The following is a 17,521-nucleotide window of genomic DNA, read 5'->3' on the forward strand; positions in this document are numbered from 1 at the left end:
GGAATTGACATTTTATGAGAAATGAAAAGGCTTAAGGGGTCAGAGTTGTCCTTATGGAGGAGACGAAGCCTATTCACATGGGCTTCTTTCCACATCACCACTCTGTCCACAGAAAACGTTCCACAAAGGAACTCACCAAGTATTAGTGTGACAAGAAACAGACTCCAAGGTACTCATTATTGATTCTCTCATCAACTGTGTAGATGACCTTGCAAAGTTAAAGTTCATTGTTTGGTTTGCAAAGACACTTGGCTAAAATGTTGGAAAAACTGGAAAAGGCCATGATTATTTTTTTTTACCACGTTTCCCCAGCATAACCACATATTCAGCTGTCAGGCAGCACTGCAGGTCAAGGCTGCCACATCACGTTCATTCTGAGGCATTTGTGTGGCAAATATCTTGGACTGTTTCCCTCAGGTCGGAGTAGTTGTGATTTAGAGGGTAGAATTGTGTCTTCCCACAGAAATCAGTGGTGGAGGCCTATTCACCCATGGTCATGGTCATTCATGTGGATTTCTGTATCTTCACACTTTTAGGATTAGTCTTTGGGGGAAATGCTTAGAAGTTCTGCATCTGAACCGTGTGGACCAGTGGACCTCATCCCTTTGCTCCCTCCAGCCTTTCCCAGGAGCTCTCTCCCTCTCGCCTTCTTCTCTCCTCTTCAGTCAACTCATGGAATTGTATCAGTATTATCACTCAGTGTCAGATTGAGTAAAGTAAAATGCATTTAAATAAATTTGTTTCCCCCCATGAATATAAGTCCTTTCAATTCATGCTGTTCTTGAATCACAGTTTCGGCTGATTGACAACTCGAAGCCATTACAGAATCCCTTAATCATGGGATTAGTACTAATAACTTATTCCTTGTGCCTTTAGTACAACTAATGCTAATTTTCTTCTTGTAGTTAATCTCTGGAAGTTAAATTTGCACCATATATATACTTATATATATGTGTGTGTATATATATGTGTGTATATAAATATTTATATATGTGTGTGTATATATATATTTATATATAAATATATATTTATATTTATATATATATATATATATATATATATATATATATATATTAGTTGCCTTATAGCTAAAGCTTAGAAAAACCACTTAAACAGTTTTTAAGGGTAACTACTGATTTGATCAGTGAAAGTTCCACCGTAGTTTCCTTGTATTTCTTCCTACTCTCTTGAATGTGGGTTCTTTGGAATTGTTTTCTAAGCAGAGATTTCATTTCTTGTTCCAAAAGGAAGATAACAGCATCTTTCGATGGGAACTCTTAAAATGGGTTATCAATTACTGGCGTCTATGGAATATCTTAGTACCTTGTAATTTACTGAAGAGGGAGGTTTTCGTGTTTATCATGTGTCAGTAAAAGTATTCCAGTACCTCTCTTGACAAGATAATTAGGGAAAATTGCACATCAGGCAAAGTAAACTGCAGGCACAGAAGAATAGGTGGGTGGGCGAGGGGGGAAAGTAACGTTGACTGAGAGAGACTGTATTCAGAATCTAGTGGAACACAGATGGACTAAAGCTGTTGTGGTTTAGCCATTGTCCATTTTGTAGATGAGTCTCAGATACGCTGCTTGCCAGGGGATAGCAGTGAAGTGTGACAGGAGAACTCTTCTAGATGACTGCCCCTGAGAGAGAGCTAATGTCTGTCACAGAAAGAATCCTGGTTTTGAAATGGTTGTTAGTGAGGGCGCTTATTAAGCGCCATTGGTTGACGGCTGCTTTGTGACTAGGTGAGCAGCCCCAGCCATGCGGAGTCCAGACAGATCTGGACGCTTGGTCTTAGGCGTCACTTAACCTCTCTGATGACAGTCTCTCACTTGCCTGCCACAGTAATCCATGGAATAAGTGCAGGGTTTCTTTCCTCTTCCATCAGGCATGTCGCTCTGATTGCAAGTCTTTGTCAACGTGAATCATCTTAATGGGATGACGCAGTTTCTTATTTCCTTCTTCACTGCGTTGTTTTCAGACTTCACTTTGCAAATTATGAAGGAACATCAGGAATTCTGTGACTTTCATATACCACTGGGTGTACAGTACGGGAGAAATCGCAGGTTTGGTTACAGACCACTGCAATAAAGCCAATATCACAATAATGCTAGTACATGAATGTTTTTGTTTCCCAGTGCATATAAAAGTTACATTTACACTACACTATAGTCTATTAAGTGTGCGAAAATATGTCTAAAAAACATGTGCAGACCTTAATTAAAAGATACCTTAGGGACTTCCCTGGTGGCGCAGTGGTTAAGAATACGCCTGCCAGTGCAGGGGACGTGGGTTCGATCCCTGGTCTGGGAAGATCCCACATGCCACGGAGCAAGTAAGCCCGTGCACCACAACTACTGAGCCTGCACTCTAGAGCCTGCGAGCCACAACTACTGAAGTCCGCGCACTCTCGGGCCCACATGCTGCAACTACTGAGCTCGCGTGCTGCAGCTACTGAAGCCCATGTGCCTACAGTCTGTGCTCCACAACAAGAGAAGCCACCACAATGAGAAGCCTGCGCACCACAGCGGAGTAGCCCCCGCTCACCACAACTAGAGAAAGCCTGCGCACAGCAATGAAGACCCAGAGCAGCCAAAAATAAATAAATAAATAAATAAATTTATTTATTTCTAAAAAGTTACCTTATTGCTAAAACAATGCCCAATTACAATAGGAACACCAAAGATCACAGATCACCGTAACAGATATAATAATAACGACAAAGTTTGAAATATTGCGAGAATTACCAAAATGTGACACAGAGACACGAAGTGAACAAACTCTGTCGGAAAAAATGGCACCAATGGACTTGCTTGACCCAGGGCTGCCACCAACCTTCCATTTGTAAAAACAATGCAATGCCTGTGAAGCGCGATAAAGCAAAGCACAGTACCAAACGAGGCCTGCCTGTGCCTTTCAGGGCTGACCTTGCGTTCTTTGAATAGTGATAGTATCCGAAGAGTTTTGAAATAGCCGTCCATTTATACTCGCTGTTTCCTGTACAGACCTTGTGCTTTCTAGTCTTGATACCTTTGTTCGTATTATTTCTGCTTCATTCCTTTCTACAATACCAAGCTCAAGTACTTCTCTCAATAAGCCTTCTGGTGTCATCGATATCTACCTCCTCTGACATGACAGCTTTAGTGACCCCACTCGTAACTGGAATATAATTGCATGTCCTTTGTCAGCCCACACCATTATTCTGCAGTGTTTTTTAAGTACGTATAATGCAACTGCTGGATGAGAGCTCTGTGTTGTAACTCTATACCCTCCCCAGTGCTGAGCACAGGGCCTTGTCCGTAGAGGACACCTAAGTTTTTGTTCATTCTCCCGTCTATTTGGCATTCATAAGACACGTGTCGAGTGTTTCCTTTGTACCACACGCTGGTGCTTGGTACTGAGAAGCTAAAGCTGAAGAAGATGTGGTATCATCTTTGCCATCAGGTGGTACATGGTGTAGTGAGGGAGACAGGCAAAGTAATAAATAGTTAAAGCAGGTTATGAATAGACGGATACTCTGGGACATCTTTATAGATAGGGATATTTTTGTAAATGTTTAAACCGTGTCTTAATAGAAAAACAGGGTTTCTCTTGAAGTGAAAGTTAAAAGAGCATTTTTGAATTGCTTGATATTTTGACTTTATAAATCGCTGCTGTTATCCCAAGTATTATCACATCCTGATACAAATTTTAAAGTATATTGTGTATTAACTTTACGTAAAAGAAAAACATGTCTTGGCACTTAGGGGGAATTCCAATAAACAGGGTATCGTATTTCAGAAGAGTTGCTTTTAAATGATATGAAACCTAACTTTGATCCTGTCAGAGGTCTCACTTCCTGCTCCTAGGTACTTTCATTGCTACTCTACGAACCCTGGAAGCTGGGAGTTTCTGTTAGTGCCAAAGGCTGCTTGAAGGCCTCTTACGGTTAGAAAGCTTGAAACTCATCCCGCTTGGGGCATTGGGATTATGCTGGGCAGGAGGCACTGTGCTCTGTCCGCTCTGTCCAGGGAGAAGCATGAGACCAAAATTAAGCTCTCCCCGTCACCCAAAAAACACAAACTGATCAACCAAGCAGAAGTCCTTAAATTTGTTTTTCAAGAGTTTAACCTTAAATGACTTAAAAAAAATAACATTATAAAGACAGCTAAGGCAGGATGAAAATATTGATGTGTGCTTTATTCAAGTGGCATTCGTTACTACAGGTAATTCAAGTGAAAGTGCGAGTATCTCTTCTTTTCTATTTTAATTCTGTTTGAACACAGTGTCAAGGTTATGTCTACTGTCAGTTCAAGCCTCTGATATAAGATTTATGCCTAAAAGTTGGGGTTGTTTCTTCACTTCTCTATTTCCTAAATTCCTGAAATAATAAATTTGTTTACATTTCTATAAGGAAGCTCAGGTTTTAAATTGTTCTTGTGGTATGAATAAATAATGCGTAGTAGAAGGTGGCAGATCTGGGTTCATTTCCCAGCCAGTAAGCACTGGGCAGTTCTCTGTAGAGAACTACAGGGTGCTGTAGACCCCCGCATGAGACAACGTGAAAATCATATAGTACATTTGAAACACGTTTGTTTCCCTTTATATAAACTACCTGCACACACTGGTGGTTTCCTGTCTTTGATTAGGCAGCAAGAAGGGATTTGTAAGAAGTAGCCTTTCTTCCTAGGTTTCCAAACAAATAAACAAACAAAAAACATGTTGTTTAATAAAGGAACCAAATCTTACCAATCTTAACATACTTTCTTTGTCTCTTAATTTCAGTTTGTCCACAGTAGAAATTGAAAGTCGAGCTCAGTCCCTTCATCTCTTCGAGACGTTGAAGACCAGTCCCGAAGCCTTTCACAAGCACATGGTCAAGTATATCTATCCCACGATTGATGGCTTTGATCATGAAAGACTGCTGTATTATTTCACTCTGCTGGAAAGCTGTGGCTGTGCAAATTTGGGGAAATACACCATTAAACCAGAAACCCACATTCGGCTGCTAAAGAAATTTAAGGTAGTCGCATCAGGTAAGTTAATCATTTTCCTGCTTGAACTCATTCTTTAAATGTAATCTAGGGCAATTTTCTATATACAGTCCTGTTCCTGCATTGTGGCTGGCGTAACTGAAACCACAGTATTTTTATGCTAATAGACTTTATTCTGTCTCCAACTCCTTTACTTACTGTTGAGGGACTTAAACACTGGAGAAACTTAAGTCACACAATGACTAAACGCAGACCTGGTACTAAAATCCAAAGCTTCTGACTAGTACGCCAAAGGTGTTTTCCCTGCTTCCACTGGTTATATTTTATCTACATAAATGACAAGGCTGAGACGCTTCCCAATAGGCAATTTGGCAGGAGTTCACTTAAGTGGACCTACATGTTTAAAGTGTGTATGGAACCCTTAAAATAAGAGCCTTTGAATCTTTGATAAATTGTGGAATTTTTTTTTTTTTTTTTGGCGGTACGCGGGCCTCTCATTGTTGTGGCCTCTCCTGTTGCGGAGCACAGGCTCACGGGCCCAGCCGCTCCGCGGCATGCGGGATCCTCCCGGACCGGGGCACGAACCCGTGTCCCCTGCATCCCAACCACTGCGCCACCAGGGAAGCCCTGTGGAAATCTTTAGAATGGTGTCTGTAGCTCATAACTAAGAAGTTAACCGTGTTAATACCTCTCAAATCTGTATGATACTTTACAATTTACAAGGCACTTGCAAAGCTGCATTCATCTGCTATTCATAACAACTTTGAGTATTTACTTCAGTTTAGCAGTGGTTTACTGAGTAGCTGAATTAGACCCTGGACTAGACACAGAGGAGAGGGAGTAAGATTCAATCCCTGCCTTCAGGTGGTTGATGAGGTACTAGATGAATAACGAATATAGTGCAGTTTGGTGAGAGCACTGATAGAAGACATAGGTGCCATGGGGGGATTGAAGAAGCGAAGAGATATTGCCATCTCCAGGATACAAATGAGGACACTGGGGCTCACAGCGGTTGAGTGACCTGTTCAGGGTCGCACAGTTGGTTAAGTTGCAGGCAGGGATTGGAACTCAGATCTTCTGATGGGTCTCATTGACAAGCGAAGCTGTGCTGTAACTAAATCTTTTCATTCAGCCACGCAGAGGGGCTGTGTGTGTATTTGAAAGCTCCTGTGTGGTTATCTGGGAATGAACTACTCTCTTTTTTTCCCCTTTTCTTTCCGATAGGTCTTAATTACAAAAAGCTGACAGATGAAAACATGAATCCTCTTGAGGCATTGGAGCCAGTCCTTTCAAGTCAAAATATCTTATCCATTTCCAAACTTGTTCCCAAAATCCCTGAGAAGGATGGGCGCATGCTCTCCCCAAGCTCTCTGTACACCGTCTGGTTACAGAAGTTGTTCTGGACTGGAGACCCTCACCTCGTTAAACAAGTGCCGGCATCCTCCCCCGAGTGGCTGTGCGCCTATGACGCCTGCATGAAGTACTTTGATCGTCTCCTCCCAGGTGACCTCATCACTGTGGTGGATTCAGTGACCTTTTCTCCAAAAGCTGTGACCAAGGTAACCAAAAAGATAAGAGTTTAAAGTAGATTGGCCGCTTTAGAAGAAATGAAAATTGCTCTTACATTCTGTCGATTTTGTTTTTATTTGCTTTCTTGAAATAGGGAATACTTACGTGTTTGGCAGTTTTGTTTTTTGTTAAGCATGAGGTATTTTAATTGGGAGATCATTTTCCTCTATCACAGTTGTGCAGGCAATATAAATCAGGCTTAACTGTTCTAATTTGCACGTACATTTTGTTCATGCTATAGTTCTCATAATATGGCATTTTATAGTAAATATTCCATCCTGTTCTTTCCAACTGACAAGTGGAAAGAACCTCCAGTGCCAAGCCCACTTTACTTGCACTCAGAGCCAGGCTACCAACTTAGCGACGATTAAGTCCAGGTCTTAAAACAGTTTCACGTGAATGCTACATAGTACATGACTTGGTGGTAGAATTACCCATGTGAGTCTGTGTGGCAATTTCCAATGTCTGCTCCATGCCCAGGTCTAAGCCCTTTAATTGGACTCTAACTTCTCCTCTCGATCCTTTAACATTGTAGAGTTTCACACAAAATAGATAATGTGGGTTATTCTCCTCCCCTTCTTGCCCTCTCACTATTCAACAAATATGAATTTCTCATTGCTTGGACATGGGGCATCATCTCTCCTAGAAAATCTCCCAGCTGCTGGTCTCAACTGCAGAACTGCATTGCGTTTGGAACTTCCTTTCATTTTCTCTTCCCTGCCTTTGCTGCTGCCTTCTCTTTCCCCCAAGTTGGCAAGTCTGCCCAGGACCCTATCCCATGAATTTTTATTATAGCTATTATTATCATGAAAATTGAGTGTAGAGGCTAAGAATCCAAGTCATTCATCTGGAGGTTGGCCCAGGTAGATGTTCAAACATCTGTGGGGAATGCTAGTTTTAACTAACTTGCTAGATTAATAGTTGTGGATAACCAATGACTTCATTTCCTTATTATTGTAACTCAATGAATTTAGTTAATAACTTGGTTTTAAATTTTACAGCCACTGCTATAAAGAGGAGATAATCATTTTTGTTGTTTTTAAGGAAAAAAGTTAGGATGATTGTAAAGGGATGTAGCATGATATATTTGAAAAGAGCACGGGTTTAGAGTCACATGGCTTTGAAGTTTGAACCTGCCACTTAGCCAGCTACGTGGTTTCGCCTCAGGAATCTCTGTTAACTTCTGCCTTCTTCAGGCAGAGGCAGTGACTGAGGAATCTTGAAACAGATGATAGTGTTATCCTACTTTTAATAGGTGAGGAAACAGAGGTTCAACAAAGTTAATTTGGTAATAGAGGAGCCACAATTTGAACTCAAGGAGGCTTATTCCAGGGTCTTTGCTCTTAACCACTGAATGGTACTATTTCTAAGAAGTCATAGAAACAAACAGCTAGAGTCAAGGGACCTGGAGCCTTTGTAGGGACTGTGGGAGAACAGTGGGGCCAGAGAGCCCCAAGCATTTTCAGTCCAAGTGGAGCACCCTGTCTCGGGATGTTTCCAGAGCAGGGCTGAGTCTAAATGAGGAAAGCCCGGCAGGAACCTCACAATGTCTGGGGAAAGACAAGAGTCCAGCAAATACTGGGTAAATCTCCAAGGATGAGAAGAGGTTTGAGTCCAAGTAAGTACTAGCATTGCCACAAGTACGTACTGGAGGGAAGGGGCTGAACCAAGTGGGGAGTTGAAATCCAAGGAAATGGCTCCAGAGCTGGGACCTATGAAACGGCTGAAGGAGCTTGACAAACGACCTGACTGGCCAGGAGGATGGAGGGGCCCAGGGTGCAGGAGGTTTTACATACTTTATATGAGGGCAGAGGCAAAGCCCAGCATGGCCAGCCAGGGCCACGTGCTAATTGTGAGCACGGTATGGGGTGGACAGACAGCCTAGACTTCCCGACAGCAATTACTTGCTCCTGATTAAACAAACTTAGGAGTTGGATGTACAGTCTGCTCAGCTTTAGTTGGTATTTATGATGTTTTAAGTCAGATGGCTTTAAGTTACAGCACATTCTCATCACCTTAGTTTCTTAATTGTATATCTTTAAGATGCCCTCCAACCACGAGAAGATGTATGACACAGTTGTTTGTGGACATATGTGCATTTTTTCCTGAGGAAAAGGTGCATAGCTGACCCAGTAGGGATTGAGTCAGTTAATTGTGGCATTGCTTTCTCTTAGCTCAGATGGTGTAATTCTCAGCAAGATATTCTTTTACTGTAAACTATGTTAAGAGGTAGTTTTCTACTAAGTCAAATAAGGTATAGAAAAGTGAGAGAGATAGATTAATTTGATAGTTTTAGTCTGGCTTTATATTTGTTCTCATTTTATTAATTGGCAAGCTTTAAATTTTCCATTCAGAGAGGGAAAGTATAAAGTTTAGGTACAATGCATGTTTGAAATCTCGCAGTGCTATCCTAGAGAGAGAGAGAAAGAGTGTAAAATTCATATTGAAATACAACCCTCACATGTCAGAGGACACATTCGGAAAAGGAAATGCATCTGGATGTGGCCAAGTTTGCAAAACACCAGATGTTGCCACAGCTTGTACATGGTGTTAAAAATGTAAAATAAGTGTATACTACTCATATATAGTGTGCAGTTTTGAAACGTTTACCCACATTTAATTCAGAGCCAAATGTTTGGAAAGAACTGGTGAACATCCAGAGAGCCTAACGAGAACAGTAAGCAATCAACTCAGAGAGGAACGTCCCAAAGCCTGAACTTAGTACCCATTCCATAATGAAACAAGCCAGAGGAGGCGCTTCGCCTTCATAGCAGAATCCGTAGAAATCCTGGGGAGCATCATTATGTCATGGAGGCCAAGAGTGAATTTGCACGACATTCGAGGTGATGCATATGCAGAAGGGAAAAGAATGCACATGTTTAAAGTGCATTGGCTCCAATTCTGAATGGTTGCGTTTCAGTTGAGTCAGGTCAGGGTTGCTCTCCTATTGCTTTTCCGATTCAGTCATTAGAAGCATTTTTGCAGAGAACAAGTTAGTGAGTTAGAAATTAGGAAAGTGGTCGACAAAGCTGAAATGCAGGTCAGAGCACTGTTTGCCTGGTTCAGACATGATGTGGTTAGATAAGGGGGTGCTTGCATGTAACCCCAGCCTTCGTGTTTTACACTCAACACTCGCTCTCAATTGCTGGTATAGCTACATCCAAAAATAAGGACGTGGAAAATCCTCATCCTACTTAGGAAATGCTACTAAGTTGGCCCGAATCCTTCTTTAAAAACCCCAGTTAAGGGCTTTTCTGGTGGCGCAGTGGTTGAGAGTCCGCCTGCCGATGCAGGGGACACGGGTTCGTGCCCCGGTCCGGGAAGATCCCACATGCCGTGTAGCGGCTGGGCCCGTGAGCCATGACCACTGAGCCTGCGCGTCTGGAGCCTGTGCTCCGCAACGGGAGAGGCCACAACAGTGAGAGGCCTGCGTACCGCAAAAAAAAAAAACACAAAAAAAAACAAAACCAGGTAATCACAGAAGTAGAAGAGGTGTTCTAGTATCCTAGAAGCCTGATGCTTTTCAACCTGGAATTGGGTAGGCGTTCACCACCCTCTCCCCACCCCACGTGCACCCTGTGTTTCAGCTCCTACCATTTGTTTTTGATGGGAATGTATCTCCTTTGAGTTAGAGCGGAAAAATTCTTGAGAACCTCTTCTCTAGTCTGACCTCTGACCTTCAAGTGGCATTTTTATTGATAATTAAGGCACTACCTCTGCTTCTATATTTATTTATACACACACACATATGTATAAGGAATCTTTCTCTTTCTTCTTGTATTTCCCACTTTTTGGTTCTGCCTTCTGTAGCTGTGGAAACAGCATGAGGGCATCTCTTTTTCATATGACTGTTCAAATTCTTGAACTAGGCTACTATATCCTCCCTTATTCTATTATCTAGACTACTTGCTAGAGGAATAAATTTATCTAGACTACTTGCTGGAAGAATAAATTTATCTTAAAAACCATGATATGGGGCTTCCCTGGTGGCGCAGTGGTTGAGAGTCCACCTGCCGATGCAGAGGACACGGGTTCGTGCCCCGGTCCGGGAAGATCCCACATGCCGCAGAGCGGCTGGGCCCTTGAGCCATGGCTGCTGGGCCTGCGCGTCCGGAGCCTGTGCTCCGCAACGGGAGAGGCCACAGCAGTGAGAGGCCCGCGTACCGCAAAAAAAAAACAAAAAAACATGCCTGTAAGAAACCTAAAATGAAGGGTTTCTTTTCTTTACAGTAAAATTATTATAATTGAGAGTTACACTCCCGGTGAAATTAGAAATCCCTTGAGGGCAAGGCTGTTGCCTTTTCTCTCAGATGCTCCAGTACCCAGCATAGTATAAAAGCAGGCACTCCTCAGTGTGGTTGTTCAAATAATTACTATCCTAGGTTGGCTATTCTTAAATCTTTCGATCTTTGGATGCCTTAATATTCTTAAAAATTGTTGAGGACCCTAAAAAGCTTTTGTTTATGTAATATCTGTTGTTATTTGGCATATTAGAAATTAAAACCAAGAAATTTTAAAAATATTTGTTTAATTCATTTATAGGTTAATTCATATATAGATCCATTTATAGGTTGACATGAATAGCATCTCTTGATGGAAAATGGAAATATAGCATTTCAAAAAGAAAAAAATAATGAAAGTGACATCATTTTACAGTCACATGTCTGGCTTAATAGAACACAGCTGGGTTCTCGCGTTTGTTTCTGTATTCAATTTTTGTTGTTTTGGCTGAAGAAAATGAAGAGCTTTCAGCCTTACACAGATACAAGGTAGAAGAGGGAGGAGTGCTTTAATAGCCTATGGTGTAATTTTGGGTGTTCTTTGATGCTACTGTAAAACTCACCAAATGATAAATTCTTAAAGACTAGGTGTAGTGTGGAGTCAGAAACCCTATCCTTGATCCTTCTGTGCTCTCTTATATTAAAACTGTTGTTTTGGATTGCACTTTGATTGGATCTTCTACCCATGTATGATTTGGAATATAATGCTTTCAGAGTTTGGAAAATTGGCTCGCTCAGTTATACAAATCATCCAAATGTTGATACAGTGCATTATACGTATCAACAAAGTCACATGGGTTATTCTGAACGCCCATCTTATCCAGTGAGTTTTTAAATATTGGGAAGTTGTCAAGCTCACAGTGGTAGGTACAAGTTTTCCAAAACTCGAATTTTTGCTTGAAAGCTTCAATTGTATCATTGGCAACAAATACTGTGAGTTAATTTCCTGGAAGTGACACGCTCACTTTGTTCACATAGGAGAAAATGTTTGCCGCATATTCGCGTCTGAATAGCTGTAGTTTGTCTACCTGTTGTTCTTTCAAGCACAAATGGTAATGCGTGCCAAAGCAGCTGCTTCAGCTACTCATGACTCAGACAGTCACACAAATGCTTTTTCCTTACTACGCTTCAGTACACAGTGAGATGTTTCATGTGTATCTCTCAGTTCTTAGATATGCAGATATCTAAGATATGCACTTAGATATGCACTCAGTGGTTGAGATTTAATAAAATCAATCATTTTTACTCCTTCATCAAGAACATTCTCAAGTGAAATGCCGATGGAGAACACAGTGACACTTAGTACATTTTGGTGCCACTCCCTTGATTGTGCAAAGTCCCCACAGTTTTATCCACCATTGCTTTTTCACCATCATATACGTGTCAACATAGTGAAAAAAGGTAAATAATGTTTTAGTGGTAAAAGTCAAAAAGGTGAACAATTTTGACTTCGCAGACCTCTTGAAAGAGTCATGGACTCTTGTGGTTTGTGGACCACACTTTGAGGACCACTGTCGTAGGATATTGTTTCCAGAACGGCAGCCAACCTTGACGCCCACATGAAGGAGCATTTCAGCTTCCTAAATGTTTGTAATTTAAATAATAATGAAGATATGTCTGGTAAGTGCATAAAAGATTGTCTTAAAATTTCAGTTTCTCAAAATAGTTTAACTTCTAATCAGCTTTCCAGATGTGGACGTGTCAGAAAGAATTTGAAAATGTAAATGGAATGTGTACATGGTAATATCATTATATCATCCTTTGAATTTATGAACTTGCAATATATTTTTTCCTTCTACAGATTTCCTTTTATAATTTTTTAGCTAACATATTTATTTTTTAATATTACTCAAGCTAAGCAGGGAGTTCTCTGGGAGAGACGTATAAGAAAAGAGAAGGGGCTCAGAGTAAGGGTGCAGCTCCTGAGGGGCACTCCTTCAACCTGGTTTCCTCAGCTTTATTCCCAGGCCAGGATCTCAGCTCAAAGAAGAGATGATTTTTTTCCTGGGGCCTGGATGCAATAGAGTATGAGGATGATGCTTAATCATGGTTCCACCCCGCCCTCACTCATAGCCCCTTTTAGAATTCAGAAAGATGAAAGTAAACATCAACAATAAATATTGTTGGCAAAGCTGGAATTAGGGAGCATGGCGTGCATCTGCAACCCAATGGTCTGTCTTTCACAAAAGTTCACACTTGTTTGAAATTTGACTAGTTAGAGCTGCTATAGAAAGTAATTCTAGAGGGAAGCCAAGGATGAGTGCACACTGAGGACAGGCAGGGCTGGCGGGGAGTAGCCGCGTTACGCATGGCTTTGAAGTCTGCTCTCCTCCTGTGGGGAGGAATAAGGAGGGGAGAGATGCCAGAAGTGCTCTTCCTATGGTTTCTGCCTGTTGATTGGAGTGAAAGTTTTCTCCTCATAATGGAAAGATGAGGAGAGGGCAATGGGCTTTTTGTTTCCTTAACTAATTCAGCTTAATAATGAAACCTCTTGCCAGTGAGGGGAGAAAGGAGTCCAGGGTCTGTCGGGACCTGGTCCTGATGTCCCCTCTTCCTGGGGCCACACCTCTTGTACCTATGAGTCTCGTGGCATGTCCTCCTGGGATCAGTAGTGGCAGAAGCACAGCCTGTGCTTCTGAACACTCTAAGATAGGTCAGAAGAGCTCACTCTTCTGACTCCCTGTGGACTAGGCTAAAAATCTACTCTCTGTTCTATTCTCTATCTCACATTTTGCCCAACTGGAATGATGATTAAAACTCATCAGAAGTTAAGCAACAGAGTAGAAATATGCCAAGTATTACAGGTCAGCAGCTTTAAAATGGCCCAAATTTAAATTCTCATTATTAAATTCCCAGGAAGAAATTGACATCCTTAAAATCAAATCCTCTTGCCCTTTTAGTTAAAGTTCAATTACATCAAAATCCAAAATTCGTAAGTTCAACAAAAGTAAAGTTCAAAGATGATATTCCTGGTTTCTGCTCTATCTTAGCCAGAGAGGTCTGAGTTAGGTGTCTGGGTAATATCAGGTTCCTTCAGCAGAATATACCTTCTTACACTTGAGGAGTATAGCTTCTTCAGCAAATCTGAAGTTAAGTTAATCCCACTCCAAGTTTTCCATGCATCTCATTTTTTAAAACTCTAAAAGAAAAAGAGAAAAAAATTAAAACAGTTTCAGCGTCAGCTCCATTGCTGTGTAATTTAGGAAACGCAAGCGAATCACCAGCCCTGACACAGCCAAGTGAAGCAAGGTTCCTGAATCCTGTTCTTAGTTCGGTCCAAATACACATTCGTAGAATGCTGGAGAGCATGGAAGTGGCTTGTTGGTGTGGGAGCGGAGGAGAGTCGGCAGAGAAAAGCTTACTGAGTTGAGCTTTGCCAGCGTATCAGGTCAAACCAGTTGTCTAGAGCTTGGCCGGGTAGGTGTCCCATGAAGGGGTTAAATGCGGTGTGCGTTCTCCATATGGAGGAAGGGAAAATACCCATCCAGACTGTCTCCTCTCTGAGACCGACTTATTTTACATGTCCCTGCCTGCAGTCACTCTGCCTTCCTAATGTCCATTTCCCCATTTAAGCTCTGTGTTCCTCCAGTTAAGTGTCCCAGTGGCCACTGTCGCTGTTTTATTGCTATGGAATCCCACTTGTCTCAGAATCCTGTTCCCTGGGGAGCTTTGCCACTCATGCCCATGTTTGCTTCTGCTGAAAACCATCTGCAGTAGATCTCTCAACTGCAATCAGTGTAGATGTTTTTGAAACCTGTGCCCCTAAGGACCTGGAGAGGACTATTACGTTTGCTTTGTGCTTGCAGCTGAATTGTATGCTTGTGCTCCTTCTATGGGCATAGAAATATTTCTGTCATATCTTCGGGGTTTGATGGGGAAAGAGCAATAAATAGCATCCTGTCTTCCCAATTGCAATCAGTTAAGAGATAGAGGGATCAGCTAGACGGAAACTAAAGTCACTTTATTGTTGGGAGGATTGGAGTGTCGACCATGGCTTGATTTTCCACGGTCAGCCTTCCTCGTACTTGCTCCCTGCCCAGATCTTCAGACAACCCTGCCAAGCCCAAGGATAGATCTGGAGAGCATGTGTGCTTTCTCAGAAGGGCTGCCTCCCAACTTGATTCCCACTCATGGGACCCAGAGAGGTGGCCTCTGGATTAGTGCTGTCTAATAGGACTGTGATGTGAGCCACTTGTGGAATTTGAAATTTTCTAGTAGTCACATTAAGAAAAGAAACACAAAATAGGTGAAATTGTCCTAAATATTTACCATTTCAGCATGTAATCAGTGTCCTAAATATTACCATTTCGGCATGTAGTCGGTATAAAAATATGAATGAGATATTTTAGCATTCTTGTTTTTGCATACTCTTTGCCATCTGTTGTGTACTCACAGTACCTGTCAGCATAGACGGGCCACATCTCAAACACTCCATAGCCATATGAATGTATTGGACAGATAATGCTTCTCTGGAACCGAAGTCCGCGGTTTACCCTTTTGTCTCACAAACGTTTACCATTGAAAGGACAAGAGCAGAAGAAAAGTGTATTCTCCTCACAGGCAGATCTCAAAAAGAAAGGGAGGGGACTAGCCACCCATAATCAGTTTCTTCCCGCCATGTCATCAGCTGTCACTCCTCCTCTCCCGAGGAGTGACAGGTGAAGAGAGGGGCAGGATTTACCTTCTCGGGACCCATCGGGGGAACTTCCTGCTTTATGGGCCTAGGTGGGAGCTGCAAAGGAGGAGAAAATGGTTCCTGCCACACATACTAAATGAATGTCCGGCTAAAAATAAATGATAAGACCTTAGGAATTATCTGTCATCTACGGAAATCACGGTACGCGCTATGTGGTAATAGCAGTAATAGCGCCCATTTATCGTTCACTGGTTATGTACCGGCCACTGGTTCTCCACTTGACCTTGTCTCCAGTAATCATCACAGTAGCCCTGCAATGTAGGTATTACATCTCAGTTTGAAATGAGCAAACTGAAGGTTAGAGGTTAAGTAATTTGCTCAAGGTCAGAAGCAAGTTAGTAGCTGAGTCAGAATTCCAATCCTCGTCTTATCTGTTTAGTGTTAGAGGTCTTCAGCAAATGATAATCCTTCTTCCTTAGACAGGCACCCACTGTTTTCTGAGGCAACTTGTTCATTTATTGGATACGTTTATGTTATTCTCTTAAATGGGGTCCACGTCTGCCCCTTTGATCTGTCCTCCTTTCTGTAACAACAAGAAATAGAACCACTTCCTTCCTTGCTCTTTGGGACATGGAATAAAAATACCATATATCCTCCAAGACTTTCATCCCTCATTTCTTCTTTATTCCTCAAATAACCTGGATTTCATGTGTTTCGATTAAAATCACCTTCACCTTGACACAATTTATGTGTTCCTCCTTAAAAAAATTTTTTTTAAAAAAGGGAAAAAAAATCACCTCCATGTATTAGTTTTATAGTGCAGTTGTAACTAATTATCACACACCTAGAGACTTAATACAAATTTATTATCTTAAACTTCTGTAGGTGGAAAGTCAGACAAGTGTCTCAGTGGGCTAAAATCCAGGTGCAGGGAGGCCTATACTGCTTTCTGGAGGCTCCAGGGGAGAATCCAGTGGTGAGAGGCTGTCTTCCTTCTTTGGCTCATGGCCCCTTTCCTCCATCTTCAAAGCCAGCAACGTTGCATCTCTCTGATTCTCTGTCTTCACATAATTCTCTCTGACCAAAGCCAGGAAGGGTTCTCACTTTGAAGGATTCATATGATGAGAGGGGAGCCTATGTGGATAATCCAGGATACTCTCCCCATCACAGGGACGGTACCAGTAATCACATCAACGAAGTCCCTTTGCCGTGTACGGTGGCGTCTTCATGGATCTCAAGGATTAGGAGGTACACATATTTGGGGACCATAATTCTGCCTACCGATACTTTTATATATAATAAGGTTTTAGACACTTTATAAGACTTTATAATAAGGTTTTATAAAAAGACTGAAGTTTAAACCAAAATGGAAAAATGGTAAAAAGTATGAAAAACATTTAACTCAAAGCTGACGTACTGCCATAATGCATACATACTCTTTTTTTATATGTAGGTAAATGGATTTTAGTTTATTCAAGATAAGACATTTACTTTAAAGACAAATAAACTACATGCACCTCTATTTCTAATTACTGGTAAATGTATATCTCCACATCGATCTTTGTGTATAATTATCAGAGTATACATTACAGCAATGCATGAAGATCTTTTGATCTTCTTCATAAGTTTTTAAATTGAAAGGATATGTATCAAATGCACGTTTGTCTCAGAAGACACTATTTCTGAAGCTCCTATTCCTGAGTGGAAAGTGGCATTCCTATATATATATAGATATAGATATGGATATAGATAGATATAGATATAGATATAGATTTTTTTTTTTTTGGCGGTACGCGGGCCTCTCACTGTTGTGGCCTCTCCCGTTGCGGAGCACAGGCTCCGGACACGCAGGCTCAGCGGCCATGGCTCACGGGCCCAGCAGCTCCGCGGCATGTGGGATCTTCCCGGACCGGGGCATGAACCCGTGTCCCATGCATCAGCAGGCGGACTCTCAACCACTGCGCCACCAGGGAAGCCCCCCATATATTTTTTAAGACTGTTTTTTTGAGAGCAGTGTTAGGTTCACAACAAAATTGAGAGGAAGGTACGGAGGTTTCCCAGTT

At 41.7% G+C, this 17,521-nt stretch overlaps 1 protein-coding gene across 9 annotated transcripts in view; it reads left to right on the forward strand.

Annotated features, from left to right (window-relative positions):
- NBAS (NBAS subunit of NRZ tethering complex) overlaps positions 1-17,521 on the forward strand; it is a 339,915-nt gene that overhangs the window by 230,735 nt on the left and 91,659 nt on the right. For all 9 annotated transcript variants that reach the window (XR_004521674.2, XR_012325807.1, XM_033837994.2 and 6 more), the window contains 2 exons: positions 4,765-5,015; positions 6,198-6,532. Coding sequence is in view for 7 of the 9 variants with exons in the window: in XM_033837994.2 (XP_033693885.1) it covers positions 4,765-5,015; positions 6,198-6,532 (586 nt within the window). In the remaining 2 variants the exon portion in view is untranslated. The remainder of the gene's footprint in view (positions 1-4,764; positions 5,016-6,197; positions 6,533-17,521) is intronic.

Source organism: Tursiops truncatus, chromosome 14 (assembly GCF_011762595.2).
Source record: "Tursiops truncatus isolate mTurTru1 chromosome 14, mTurTru1.mat.Y, whole genome shotgun sequence".
Lineage (NCBI taxonomy): Eukaryota > Metazoa > Chordata > Mammalia > Artiodactyla > Delphinidae > Tursiops > Tursiops truncatus.